The sequence below is a fragment of the Monodon monoceros genome, unplaced genomic scaffold, assembly GCF_005190385.1.
Source record: "Monodon monoceros isolate NGI ecotype Baffin Bay Population unplaced genomic scaffold, NGI_Narwhal_1 Super_Scaffold_18, whole genome shotgun sequence".
Classification (NCBI taxonomy): Eukaryota; Metazoa; Chordata; class Mammalia; order Artiodactyla; family Monodontidae; genus Monodon; species Monodon monoceros.
Genome location: NW_021703774.1, coordinates 142,628,188 through 142,643,254, shown reverse-complemented (window position 1 = coordinate 142,643,254; position 15,067 = coordinate 142,628,188). Strand labels below are relative to the sequence as shown.

The 15,067-nt window shown below is 40.2% G+C and overlaps 1 protein-coding gene across 3 annotated transcripts in view; it reads right to left on the bottom strand.

Moving 5' to 3' along the window:
* Positions 1-231: 231 nt before the first annotated feature.
* ATPAF1 (ATP synthase mitochondrial F1 complex assembly factor 1) overlaps positions 232-15,067 on the bottom strand; it is a 26,315-nt gene continuing 11,479 nt past the window's right edge. For 2 of the 3 annotated variants that reach the window (XM_029228019.1, XM_029228018.1), the window contains 5 exons: positions 14,125-14,175; positions 12,892-12,939; positions 9,029-9,124; positions 7,235-7,342; positions 365-1,286 (listed from right to left, as the gene is read on the bottom strand). In XM_029228019.1, the coding sequence (XP_029083852.1) occupies positions 1,092-1,286; positions 7,235-7,342; positions 9,029-9,124; positions 12,892-12,939; positions 14,125-14,175 (498 nt within the window). In that variant the 3' untranslated portion in view covers positions 365-1,091. Of the gene's footprint in view, positions 1,287-7,234; positions 7,343-9,028; positions 9,125-12,891; positions 12,940-14,124; positions 14,176-15,067 lie in introns of all 3 variants that reach the window. The other variant, XM_029228017.1, reaches the window with a different exon arrangement.

Here is a 15,067-nt window from a genome sequence, read left to right as displayed (position 1 = left end):
GTTCAGAAGGCAGGTGTGCAACCGCCACCGGCTTCTACCGCTGAGCTTGGAGCCACAGCAGTGGCACTACTAACCAAACCCGAGTTTCCTGTGCTGGAGAGCTTCCTTCTTATTTCTGGCATTCCAGGCAACTGCTGAGTCCAAAGATGAGTTTTGATGAAATCAGCCCACAGTACTGACGCTATGGACAGCACACAGCTTAGATTTCACTGTTTAGTGTAACAAAGATTATAAGCCAGACTTTATTTTATTGCTACATTTTCCCCACACCCAATATGGGTACATTTGCTTCCACCTACCTTTTCTATAATACTGGCATGGTTTAGAGTTGTTAAAAAAAAAAAAAAAAAGCCAGTCTGGATTCATCCTCTCTTTACAAAAGTGTTGATTTATTTATACTGCACTTGATTCAGCCCCTCCAAATACACAGCTTCCAACAGGCAGAGTTAGAGAAGCAGGCACCACAGACCATAGTTTAAAAATATGCAGGCAGCAGGCACTGTACCCGTTTAACTATAACTGAAATCTGCTGATACTTCGAACCAGCTACACTAAAGCCATCTCTAGGGGCATCTAGACGGAGTCTTAATCCTGATGGCAGTATCTGGTTGTTCTAGAGTCTAACAGGATACCTGGGTTATGCCTTTGGCCAGCGAAGTGGGAAGAGTATGTAGAGCCCACATCTAACTACAGCAGGTCTTCAAGCGTATTATCCTGTCACAGTTTATAAAGATAAGGAACTAATCATTTGGGAGCTGTGCAGTCAAAATGTCCAGAAAACAAATACACTATTACAGTGTGTAAAATCAAGTCAACCATCTTGTGGATCCTTGGCTGTCTCTGGTTATGACCTCAAACACTTAAAAAGGAAACCTCAAGTATGCTGGGAGATAATGATCAGAATGCTTGGGTACCTTGGTTCCTGACTATCAAGTAACAGGGCTCACCGCCATGTTACTTCTTGCAATAAGCATACAGGGCAACTCCTTAGAGACTGCTCATTATCGATGCTGAGCTCCCGAGAGGTCAGGGGGTGGGCAGGCTCAGGACTATCCAGGGCTGAGCAAACTCTGTAAACCAGCCTTACAGCTCTAAGTCTTATCCTGGTTCTGAGAACATTTCAGTTCTGCTCCAAGTCCGCTTTGTTCCAATTCAGCGATGACAGACATATATTTGAACTCATCTGGTCTGAAGTTAAAGGTCTCCACTAACCCGTAGGTCTCTTTTCGATCAGTGGCGTAGAAGAGCTGAACTTGGCTGGCAATGCACTGTGCCTCAGCAACATCCTGAAAGGTAAAAAGAACAGTCAGGTCCTTTCCAGCACAGCGCCATGAAGCTCTGTGTCTAAGTCCTATGGCAGTTGGGGGCCCTCACCCAGGAGTCACTGCTTGCAGAAAGCTTCCCTGACATCCCAAGTCTTGGTGAGGTGCCCCTTTTCTGTGTATTCAAATTACCCTACACGTCCCTCTAACATAGTATGTATCATACTGTATTGTATCTGTCCTTTTTTTCCTCTTTTTCTTTTTTGTCTGTCTTCCTTTGTGTGAATTTCTCAAAGTATGTGCTTCTTTTACATCCTGTACCCAGTGAAATCTGGTGAATGTTTGCTAATAAATTAATGCATATGTTAAAAATTTCCCTCTTCATTCAGTTCTTTAGTAACTGTTAAGTTTATCTCAAGGGGGAAAAAAATAGCAATAGTTACCCAGCTCCAAGAACCAGTTTGAGTTACTACTAAGTTCTTGACTAACCAGACATACTTTGAATAAAACCTGTTCCTCATACCACCTCAGTCAAAAAAATAGTGCCAAAGCCAGCTGTAGTTTTACAATTCGTCCATAAAGTCTATGACACAATGTTTTTTTCTTTTTTCTTTTCAGCTGTGCTGCGTGGCTTGTGGGATCTTAGTTCCCTGACCAGGGACTGAACCCAGGCCCTCGGCAGTGAAAGTGCGGAGTCCTAACAACTGGACCGCCAGGGGATTCCCTATGACACTCTTTCTTCCCTGTGATGGAGCCTCATTTCTCTTTCCTTGAGTGTTGGCTATACGTAGTGACTTGCTTCTAACAAATGGACTAAAGTGGAATGATGAAAAATGACTTCTGCTATTCAGTCACAGAAGACATTGCAGCTTCTGTCTTGCTATCTCTCTTGAATCACTTGCTTTGGGGAAAGTCAGTTGCCATATCATGAGGACATTCAAGTAGCCTAGGGAGAAGCCAGTGTGGCAAGGAAATGAGGCCTCCTACCAACAGCCATGCAAGTGGGGTCAGAGGTGGATCATCAAGCCCAATCAGCCTTCAAATGACTGTCGTCCTTGCCAACATCTCGACAGCAACTTCATGAGAGACTCTGAGCCAGAGCCACCCTGACATGCTGCTCCTGAACTCCTGACACACAGAAACTGTGAGGCGATAGATATTGTTTTAAGCCACTAAGTTCTGGAGTAGTAATTTGTTATGCAGTCATTTCTAACTAATCCACCCGCAAAGCCCCAGGGAAAAGAAGGGGCCACCTTCTCTAAAGCTCAGTAGCAGGGAAATGGTGACCAGACCACTCTGTGTAACAGAAGTGGGATCAGGACACAGGCTACACTCTTGAAACCTTACAAGAGAGTTACTTCAAAAACTCTTACTTTTGTTTCCTATACATTCTCTAGTGCCAGCTGGTCAGAGGCACTTATTCACGATTACAATGTTCACACAGCCAAAACCCAACCCCAAGCGATAATGGAAAATTACTACTAAAACTGTCAAAAGTGTGCTATGCGTAGCTACGGTGATGAAAAGAGGTTTATAAATACCACAGCCTGCTTCACCTCCATTCCCTCCTATGGGCCTTGCAGGTCATTTCTCATAAGCAGGCACTGATCTCTGAGACTGGATCTTCAATCAAAAGCCATTTTCCAAAATGCTGGCTATTTCAAATTAATAGAATTTTAGAGCTGGAAGGGGCCTTAGAGATCACCCAGTCCTCATTTAATGGACCAGGAAACCAAAGCAGAAGAGGGTCAGGGATAGACCCAAGGTCATATGGCTAACAAGTGGCAGAGCAAGGACCAGACCTCTGGACTCCCAGGCTGGTACTCCCTCCACTTCACCCTGATAGTATTTCTGGTGGGGCAAATAATTAAGACTGATCAAGGTCGATAACTCTACTTCATCATTTTTAACCTTTCTTATATTCAAACATGCCTCAAGAACAAACCATCTCTAAAGCAAGTGCATAATCTGAGGCAGATACCACCGCTCTCTGAGGCCCTGAACTGTAGGGCCTGTGAGTCAACTTTTATTTGAGGCTTAGGATGGTGGAGGTAAGGGTAATTTCAGTTGTGTACATTCTAGAACAGTGCTGCTCAAACTGCAGAGTCCTAGGTGGAGGTGCCTCTGGTCCCTTCACCTCTCTTTCAGCTGTTATATCCTGGGGTTTTACATAATAAGATTCTGTGTGGATAAAGGGCTCTGACCACTAGTTTGAAGACCATTAGAATGGTGGGTAGAGAGTTAAGATATGGAGATATGTGCAAATGTCTCTCATGGAGGATTATGGAAAGCTCCCCTGCACCCCAACCCCTGCCCACTTATTCACCCCCGCCTTTTATTCTCTCAACATGAAACAGTAGTCTCTTCCCTTTCCAAGACCCAAGAAGATAACATATTAATTCCTTATGTTGCTCAACAAGGAGGTTTATTAACAAACCTGATTCCTCCCTCTCTTTCAATCTTAATAGCTACAATCAAATTACCAAGTCTTGCCCATTTTATTCCCTATATATTTCTGGAGACATTCTCTCTCCTCCATCCCTACTACCACTGCTCTAGTTTAGGTCTTTACTACTTCTTGCCCAGACTATTGCAACTGCATTTTAAGTGATCACACTGACCAGGCTAGAACTAAAAAATATTTAGGAAGCAAATACTTAAGGTTAATGGTCTTAAAATCCAACTCTTTATGGGTCAACCCCCATTCAAAACCCTTTAATGATCTTTTTGTGCCCGCAGGATAAAGCTGATCCTTTAAACACAACCCACCAAACCTCCTTTTTTAATATACCAGTGATAGCAAACTGCTTGTAATACCCCAAGCCATTTTATGCCTCCTAGCATTTATGTATTCTATTTCCACCACCTGGAACATTCCCCTCCCCCTCCCCACTTTACCCTGCTAAACTCCTGCTAATCTTTGAGGTTCAGCTCAGGCGTCATCTCTAGGAAGGCTTCTTCCTCCTTCTGGGCCAGGAACGCTCCCCCGCCCCCTCCCCCAACGCTGTGCATGTCTCTATCCTAGCACTTACTACATTCCAATGAAATCATCTGTTGACACACATGTGGACACAAATAAGGCTTTCTAATACTACATTAAATTTTCATCATTAAAGTTAATCAGTTCAGAAGAAACCTCTAGTTTCCAGGTATTTCTATTCATTTGCTTTACTGTATTTGGAAACACCATGCCTAAACTGCAAACTCATGCATGAGTGTGCAGGGGATCATATATTTATATTACATTTCTAGGTTTCCCATCTCTGAATCGTGTATCTCTACACTAAATTCTAACATGTCTAATTCTGTACTACATTAGAAACTCACAGTCAAGTTGACTTATACAAGGCAAATGTATGTTGTCTGGTATGATGTTAAATGTTATAAGGCTAGGAAGCAAATTTTAATAATTATGGGTCTGAGACCACTAGGGTGAGGTGGTATAAATGCTAAAACAGAAAGGGTCTCCTCTGACCTCTGGAGTCCACTTCTAGTACAGTTAGATATTATGCTTTGCTGAAGATCAGAAAATGCAGTATAATCTCTATGTCACTCACTCCTGTGGTCAAATTTTAAACCTTATCATTATTGATAACTATATCCCCTCCAAACCTCAATTTGAAACATCCGTACTTTGTCTACTATTTCCTATATTTAACACTCACTCCCAAATTAAAAAATCCTTTAACTCAAGTAGGACTCGCAGTTCTGTCTCTAACCTTTCTCATGTTTCCACTTCCCTCTTTATCCAACTTGCACTCCATTGTCAATAATTACAATCATTCCTTTGCATTCACTTTTAAATTCCTGGTCCCTATCTTGCTTCATTACATCACTTGGCTAAACCATAACCCTAGTTAAATCCACCTCTCGGTCCTCCCTCTCTGTGCTTGTACCCGCACACCCATTCTCTCTTCCATTTTCCTAGATCACATGTCAACAAACACTTTCTGGAAAGGGAGACACTGTTAATATTTTAGGCTCTACGGCCCTACAGTCTCTGTTGCAGCTACTCAACTCTGTTGTAGAGGTAAAGCAGCCATAGGTAACATGTAAATGATAAACATGGCTGTGTTCCAATAAAATTTTATCTACAGACACTGAAATTTGAATTTCATGTACTTTTCACAGGCCATGAAATATTATTCTTTTTTAGTTTTTTGTTTGTTTGTTTGTTTCCTCAACTACTTAAAGATGTAGAACACATTCTCAACTCATGGGCCTGTCCTAGACAACAATTTCACACTTTCTCTTTTCCACCCAGAAGTCCAACACCTATCCTTCCACCCTCACTCTCAGCGGACGACCTTGCTTCTCACTAAGCAATCTGAAGAGAACTTCTTACAAGCCACCACCTCTATTCGTTTAACTGTATTTGTGTCATTATATCCTGGCTTCTCTCCTGTTGTTACGTTTCTGGCAAAGATCAACCCCTCACTCCCAAGACTCACCCCACTCAAAAACACCACTTCAACAACTCTCCAGCCTCCTTCTTGTCCATTATCAATATTTCCCTCTCTACTGGATCTTTCCATCAGCCTATACATATAATGTTATTTCTCTCATTTAAAACAAAACCAAAAAAACACTCTCATCCCCACTTCCTACACCCCATTCTCTCCTTCCCTTCTCAAAAACATCCCTTGAAAGACGTGTTTATGCTTACTCTTTCTCTTCCCATTCTTTCTTAAATGTACTCCAATCATGCTTCTGTCCTACCACTCCTTTGAAACTGCCCTTATAAAGGTCCCCAATGACTTCCATGTTGTGAAATCTAGTAAATTCTCAGTCCTCATCTCATTTGCCCTACCAGCAAGTGAGATTTGGCTAGTTGAGTACCCTTGTTCCTTGAAACATTTTATCTTAGCTTCCAGGGGCTTCTACCATCTTAGTTTTCCTGTCTCACTGACTCTTCCTTTTTAATCTTCTTTGCTGATGCTTCCTCATCACTCCAGGGCTCAGTTCTTAGACCTCTTCTCTTTTCTACCTTAATTAACTTCCTTGGTGATTTCATCCAGTCTCACGGCTTTAAATAACAACCTGTATGCTGACTACTCTCATTTTTCTCTCTCTAGCTTGGACCTCTCCCCTGAACTCCAAGCTCATGTATCTAACTGCCTACTACTTGGATATCTAATAGGCGTCTCAGATTTAACGTGTTGAAAACTGAGCTCCTGATCTTCCTCCCAAACCTCTTCCGCCTGCAGTCTTGTCTGTCTCAGTTAATGGCAACTCCATTCTTCTGGGTAGGATTTGGGGTGACTTCCAGTTGAGTGCGATGGGTAGAAGGAAGAATGGGAGAAATGGGACTGAACGGTTACAGGAATAACAGACAAGGAAGGAGAGTCTCAATTATGTCCTAGACTTGGGGCTTACTGCTACTATGAGATACTAGCTGAGTAGCATAACTTTTCCCTTTCTTGTATGCAGCCGATTAAGAGACAGAGGAAAAATAAGTGGGTGTTGTAATAAAGAACCTCAGGGGGAAGAGGCACTAATGTGCCCACTATCTTGAGGACATCCTGAACTTAAACCCTGCCAGATAAATGAGACTGAAATGAGCAAGGACTAGACGAACAGGCTGAACAGTACTCATAAAACTGCTCCTGGCCCTGGATATGTAAAGAACAAACACAACAGACATCATTACCTATGGGCATATGGTCAATGCTCTATCCCAGGAAATGGGAAAAGGAGGAAGGAAATTCACTATGTATGATGAATGCTGTACATGTGAACAGTGTGGAGGAAGATAAAAGATTAAGAACTATTCTAGACTTTGAACCCTTCCCTACATTTAAGAAGCCATTTACTTGCCCATAGTCTCTTGCCTGAAACCCCTAGGGCCAGATGTGTCTTGGAGGCAGAATTACTGGATTTTAGAAAGGTAACAAGTGCAGATACCATATAACTGTACCTGAATACCTTCAGGGTCACCAGGTAAATCCAAAAAGGTAAAAGTTGATTCTTACCAGAAACGTGGAATCCATTTCTGCTGTCATCAGCACTATGCCCTTTTCTTCCTTAAGTTCAGGGTAGTGATATAAAATCAGCTGGCTGGCTGCAGCTTCCCCTCGGGTCTGTAAGGAGGAACACTTAATCAAGGCTCAGTAAGGTGCCACCAAAACAAAACTGCGACTTCACAGCAATAGAGAGTCTGGAGGGAATTCTGGCTCTTAACAGCCCCTTGGGTGGCTGGTGAGTCGGAGGACTGGCACGTGGCGGTGGCCAGGTCTGCCAAGGCACATCGAAACTGACAGCTTGCACGGTGTTATTTGTGTCTTCAATTGAAAAAGGTTTGGCTTTTCTCCCGGAAAATGTTTACAGTAGGCAGTGAATCCTTCATCACGGCCATATATTTAAAAACAAAACGGCACAAACAGCTACCAGATCAAGTCCTAAATAAAGCAATATGCCTGTGTAATTGCCGCCTTTATGGACTAGTGCATTTCACAGTTGAAATCTACTCCCCTTGGCTGGCTCTGAGGACTGAGCTCTTTTAAGCTGTAGCAAACAGCTGGAGAGTTTGCACATGGGCCAGATTTGTAATGTGCAGTTTTAAAATATAATCTGGGTGGGAGGAAGGGGGGAAAGAAGAATGGGAACATCATAATTTCATGAAGAAGGGACAGGGCAGTGGTGACTAGACCTCACTCCAGACTAGGAAGAGAGGCTAGGTTCAAAGCCTAAGCACTCATATAGTATAGAAGGAAACAACTATACATTCAAAAGATCTCTGGGTTTCATCTTTAAAATTTCAGCAAAAGTCCTTTTAATTATCAATACCTAATTATTGCTAGGGTACTCTTAATAATAGTTCAGCCTCAGTTCTCTCGAACGTACTTCAAATACACATCATTTTGGTCATAATTATGTTTCTGGATCTTTTTCCTATACTTGTATATGAGCTTCATGAAGGCAGTCCTAGCGTAGTTTCCAACACAACAGCATAATGGTTAAGTTCATAGACTTTGGAGTCAATAACCTGGAGTCAAGCAAACCCAGCTCTACCACTTACTAGCACTGTGAACTAACTTCTCTGAGCCCACTATTTTTTTTTCTTTTCTTTCTACTATTTTTTTTTAAAAAAACAAACACAATATAATTTTTGGATACAATCACAAGGGCTACAGTCATGAGCAAATTCTCATTCTGCTTTGTGCTCCCTTTACCCCAACTTCAAAGCCATTATAATACATTCTTGTTTTTGCCAGATTCAGCCTCCAAATATAGAATGTCAATCCTAGTGATGATCTCATTTAAAATACTTTTATTTTAAAAGCTTCAAATGCTTTGGATCAAACTTCTTAATCTAATACTTGGGAGTAAAACAAAGAAAAAGGAAGGAGGGAAGCAAACAAAACGACATCTGTGAAATGAAAACTATGCATCTAGCACCTTAGAAAGTGCTGACCTGGTTAATAAAACACATGTAAGACAAAGAGCCTACCTTAAGGTTATAAAGATAACCATCACCACTCACCCATGTTTGTTAAGTGAGGTACATGCAGTAAATGTTATAGATGTATGGGGAAGAGAGCAGAGAGCCAGAAATAGTCAGAGAACGTGTTTTGGGATCTTTTCAATTTCTAGGTAGTGAGCGGGGCCTAAAAAGCTAGCCCAACAAAGTATGACAATTCATCAGTGCTACAGCAAAGCCTGCTGGTAGTTAGTACATATTATGTGTCCTCAAGCCTCAGCAAGGGCTCATAGTAACACAAAGGGGTAGGCCTCCTTCATCTAGGGGCTGAGCACAGGCCACCTACCTGAATATTTATAAGTGCAGTGAAATGGAGTTCAGTACCTGTCCACTGCCCGACAAAAAACTCATAACCTTCCCTTCTTGGCAGTGCACACAGAAACTGTGGGAAACAAATACATGAGGAGACAGATGAATAAATAAAATCATTTGCTCTATGTCCAACCACCTGTGTCATTCACTCCATTTCTTCAAAGTTTGGGTTTTAAAACTTTTTTTAAATTATGAAATTCATATGTATGTGATAATGTAACAAACACTCATACACTACCCAACCCACCTAAGAAAGAAAGCATTAGAGATCCAACTGAAGCTCTCTCTGTAAACCCATTCTAATTCCATTCCAGTATAACAGGTAAACTGCATTTGGTGTCTGTCATTCCCTTTCAGGTTTTTATACTTTTGATGTATAGGTATACATCCATAAACAAGAAATAGTACTGTTTGCATGTTTAAAAACTTAAATCGTATCAAACTATATGTATACTTTTTTTTAACATCTTTATTGGAGTATAATTGCTTTACAATGGTTATATGTATACTTTTGCAACTCGCTTTTTTTACTTCACATCATACTTCTGAGATTTACTCATGTTGATAAGTATAACTTCTAATTCATTATTTTCACTGTTATATGGAATTTGACTACAGAAATTTACCACAATTTTATCTGTCCTTCTTTTGATGGACTTTTGGGTCTTTTTCAATTTCTAAACTTTCTAATGCTGCTGCATTAATTTTTGTCACAATTATTGTAATCACTTCATATTCTACTATCTGAGGCTGATACTGAAGCATGTCTCTAAACACCAAGAAATAATTAGTTTTATGCTCAAGATGAATTGGGGAGGAGTGGTGAAGAGAATGTTTGGTGCCAGAACAAACAAAGTATAATCAGTCCAATATGCATTAGTCATGGAATTGTCTCCTTACTGCTAACCACCAAGGCTCTGTTTATTATTATTACATGAGATAACCTCAGTGCCTAATGGGTAAACATTTTTTTTAAAGCTTTACTGAGGTATACTTGAAGTATAAGTTGCATATATTTAAAGTGTACAATTAGAATCGTTGTGACATATGTATACAGTGAAACCATTACCACAACCAACGCAATGAACATATCTATCATCTCTAAAAATTCCTTTGTAATTCATATCTCCCTCTCTCCCACTGCTCTTAAGCAGCTACTGACTTGGTTTCTGTCACTACGGGTCAGTCTTCATTTTCTAGAATTTCGTATAAATGAAACCACAGAATCTATACTTCTTTTTGGTCTGGCTTCTTTCACTCAGCACAATTGTTTTGTGATCTATCCATGTTGGTGCATATATCAATAGTTCATTCCTTCTTATTGCTGAATCTTACTCCATTATATATGTATTGTATATGATGTATATGTACACACACACACAATTTCTTTATTCTTTCACCTCTGATAGAGTTGGGTATCTTCAGTATTTGGTTATTACAAATAAAGTTGCTATGAACACTTGTATACAAGTCATTGAACGGACATATGCTTTCAGTTCCCTTGGGAAAATATCTAGGAGTAGAATGGCTGGGTCTTATGGCAGGTATATGCTTAACTTTTAAAGAAACTGCCAGACTCTTTTCTAAAGTGGTTGTACCATTTTACATTATTACCAGCAATATATTAGAGTTCCAGCTGTCCCATGTCCTCACCAACACTTGGCATGGTCAATCTTTTTAATTTTAGTCATCTTAGTGGTATCTCACTGTGGTTTTAATTTGCATTCCCATTATGACAAATGATGTTGAACATCTTATAACTTCCATTGCACTTCACTGGTGAATTGTCTGACTCTTCTGCTCATTTTTAAATTGGGTTGCTTGTCCTCTTATAAAGTCGTAAGAGTTTTTAGTATATTCTATATACAAGTCACTTGTCAATATATGTTTGCAACTATTTTCTCCCAGTCCATGGCTTACCTTTTCATTTTCATAACAATGTCTTTTGAAAAGTAGAAATTTTTAATTTTTTTTATTGTGGTAAAATAGACATAACAGTTACCATTTTAACCATTTAAAGTGCACAATTCAGTGGCATTAAGTACATTCACAATGCTGTGAAACCTTCACCACCATCCATCTCCAGAACTTTTTTCATCTTCCCAAACTGAAACTCCATACCCGTTAAACAGTAACTCCCCACCCTGCTTTCTGCTCATCCCCTGGCAACCACTGTCCTTCTTTCTGTATATGAATCTATTCTAGGTACCTCATATAAGTGGAATCATACAGTATTTGTCCTTTTGTGACTGGCTTATTTCACTTAGCATAATGTCTTTAAGGTTCATGAATGTTGCAGCATGTGTCAGAATTTCCTTCCTTTATAAGGCTGAATAATGTTCTACTGCATGTATGTATCACATTTTATTTAACCATTCATCTATCAGTGGACACTTGTGTTGCTTCTACCCTTTGGCTACTGTGACTAATGCTGTTATGAACATGGGTATACAAAGAGAAAATTTTAATCTTGATGAAATCTCATTTATTGATTTTTTCTTTTATGGTTTTGTGCTTTTTGTGAGGTATCGATACTTAAATCTCTGCTAAGCCCAGGTCACTAAGATTCAATCTAAGATTTTTTTTTTCTAGATCATTTTTTTTTTTTGGCAGTACGCGGGCCTCTCACTGTTGTGGCCTCTCCCGTTGCGGAGCACAGGCTCCGGACGCGCAGGCTCAGCGGCCATGGCTCACGGGCCCAGCCGCTCCGCGGCATGTGGGATCTTCCCGGACTGGGGCATGAACCCGTGTCCCCTACATCGGCAGGCGGACTCTCAACCACTGCGCCACCAGGGAAGCCCTTTTTCTAGATCTTGAGTGAATTTTTGGATACTGTGTGAGGTAAGAGTAGAGGTTCATTTTTTTGCGTATGGATACTCAAATTGTTTTGCACAATTTGTTGGACATGTGTTGAAAAGATTATCCTTTCTCTATTTAATTACCTTGGCACCTTTGCTGAAAAACAACTGACCATGCATACGCTGGTTTACTTCTGAATTCTCTATTTTGTTCCATTGATCTATTTGTCTGTCTTTATGCTGGCACCACACTGTCTTCACTACTGTAGCTTTATGAAAACATAGTCTTGAAATCAGGTAATGTAAGTTCTCTAAATTTGTTCTTCTTTTTCAAAACTGTTTTGTTATTCTAGGTCCTTTGGATATCCAAATAAGTTTTTTAAATTGGCCTGTCAATTAAAAAAAAAAGCCTATTAGGATTTTGATTGGTATTATATTTTATCTAGAGATCACTTTGGAGAGAAATGACAACAATATTGAGTCATCCAACACAGTATATCTCCCCATTTACTTAGATGTTTTTTATTTTCTCTCAGCAATGTTTAGAAGCATTTTTTGAGAATCTTAGAAATTAGTATAGACACCAAGTCAGCTGATCCATCTCACCTATTCCCTTTCTCTTAGGTCTTCTGGCAGCTCAATACCCCAGCAACAATTTCATAATTCCTTTTAGGTATATATAATCAAAATAGCATGGCCAAAACTGAAAAGAAACTGCCAATAAAAGAGAAACTTAAAGGAGCCTAAAAGATTAAGGTCTCAGGTATTGCTTCCAACATTCACTTATATTAATAAATAAAGATCCACATCAGAAAGGGCTGAGATGTTTCAGAGAGCTAAACAGCCACAGGCTTATTGGGCCAAACCCACATGATTTCATAAGGCTAAAAATCTTACTTATCAGTACAATCAATATGTGAGCATCTTTGTTAAATAACTATAACATGTGAGATGGTATGGAGCATGGAGAGATTGGTTAGGAAACATCCTTGTCTGGCAGCACTGATAAGCAATCCTCATATGGTCACTGGACACTTACTGTTGGACAGGACTGAGCTCGGTTCCAGATCAAATCAAACTTCTCTTTCTGTAGGTTAGAAAAGAATAAAATTCAAAAACAAGAAAACATAAAAGGCCACAATCACATTTAAATTCACCAAGACTGAACTCTAGAACTAAAATACAACTAAAACAACCCCAAGTTCCATCATCTACAAATCCCTCTTACAACAAAGAGGAAAAAGCAGAGGTACGCTTTCCTGTTCAATATCAGAATTATGTGTGAAGACTGGATACTGCAAATGCTCTAACTCTTCAGGGGACTCTGCCCAGTGTCAGAGACAACAGGTCACTGAGTTTGTCCAGGGAGAGCTAAGAAGGCCTGTTCAAAAAATGAGTCAGCATTGGAGACCTAAAATATCATGAAAAGTGCCGAGCCTTCTGAATGTTGCACTCATGAAAGGAAAGGGTATATATGTAAAAGATCTTTTTATTTTCTTGAAAGAAAATAAAAGATAGCAATACTCTCACAACAACCAAAAGGCCTGGCTTTATTTTTCCATCTGTAAGTTTTCCTCCTTAAACTTACACCTGTAAGCTCAGTATATATTTGGGTGCTTGATATAAACTTAACCTAAAGCTACTTCCTCTTCAGAGAAGAACAATTAAAGAACTAGCTGATAACCCAGTACATTAAATGCTTTCTTCTGGTAGAAGGCAGCAGGACATAAACCAGAAGAAGTCGGCAGCCTTCCTTCCCAGTCACAGATCTTAATGGTCAAGCAGTGGCCCGTTACCATCTCCAAGAAAGCAAAAAAAAAAAAAAAAAAGCCACTTGCTAAGGGGAAATGCCAGAAAAAGACTAGGAGGAAGCTCCAAGTCAGCTCAGGTACAGGTCACTCATAGACAGGAAGGGAAGAAAGCTAGGCCAGAGGCCCTGTCCTAAATTCCAACAGCTTGGCTGGAAAACACCAAAAAGAAATAAAAGACACTTGGAAATTGCTCAGTAACATAAACTTACACCATGCTCCCCTGTCAGAGACTTGACTCAAAGAGACATTTCTAAACCAGAAAGATGAAAAACAAAAGCCATAAATATACCATATGGAGCTCCCAATCTTTGGTGCTCAGGGTATAATAAAAACCCTCAGAGCTATAAATGTAAGTTCTCAAGAGGCAATAAACATAGGAAAAGTAAAAGCAACTGCCTGCTAAGGTTAGAGCCCTGACCTTCATGTTATAACACTCTCATTTTCCCTTCCAAACTACTTACAGGAATAACTGCGTAGACTGTATCTTTTGCTGCAAAATACTGCTGCCAAATCTGTACAAAAAAGAGAGAGTGTCTGTGACCATCAGTAACCTTTTCCACCTGTACCAAGAAGTGGTGACAGCTTTCATTGCTCAGAGTAATATGCTATTTGATAACAGGGAGGAAAACCCAACGTAATACTTTTATTACTAGTACATGATTACAAAAAAGATTTAATACCACCTACTCTTCTAGATGATTAAACTGTAACTCTTAATAACAAATTCCTATCAGAGAAGTGGATTCTGAGACCTTGTTAATCACTTCTCCCAAGGTGTGCCTTGTGTGTAATAGACAAGCTTTTTTTTTTAATCATATGTTCTCTCTTCTCTCCCAAAACCCGCACTGTTCGGCCAACTGTGGGCCCTCTCAGAGAGCCAGGATCAGTCATTCGGACCCCAGGGTCTGAAGTCAGGCAGATCTGGACGCAAATCCCAGCTCTTATCATTTGCTGGCTCTGCTACTTTGGGAAAACTACTGGAAATCACTAAATTATATCAATATACTCATCAATAAAATAGTAATATTAACCTTAGAGGATTACTGTGAAGACTACTGAAATAATGTTTGTGCTTAGCACAACAGAATTACAATGCAAACCAAAGCCAAGGTGCTCCGAGGGCAAAAAAGAGGCACTTAATCCAAGTTAGGGAACAAGTGGCAGAGGAAGGGACACTTGAGCTGTATCCTGAAGAATGATCAGGAGTTAGCCAGGTGAACAGGGAGTCTGGGAAGAAAAACAGGTAGGAGAGAAGATAAGAGACACATTCTAAGCACAGAATGACAAGCAGTAGCAAAGGCAGAGGTTGCGGAAGGCATCATAGCCAAGGTGACACCTGAGGGTGTTGAAGACTGGGTCACCTTCCTTTAGAGCTGCTCTGCTTTGTCAACATTCCCAGGAAAA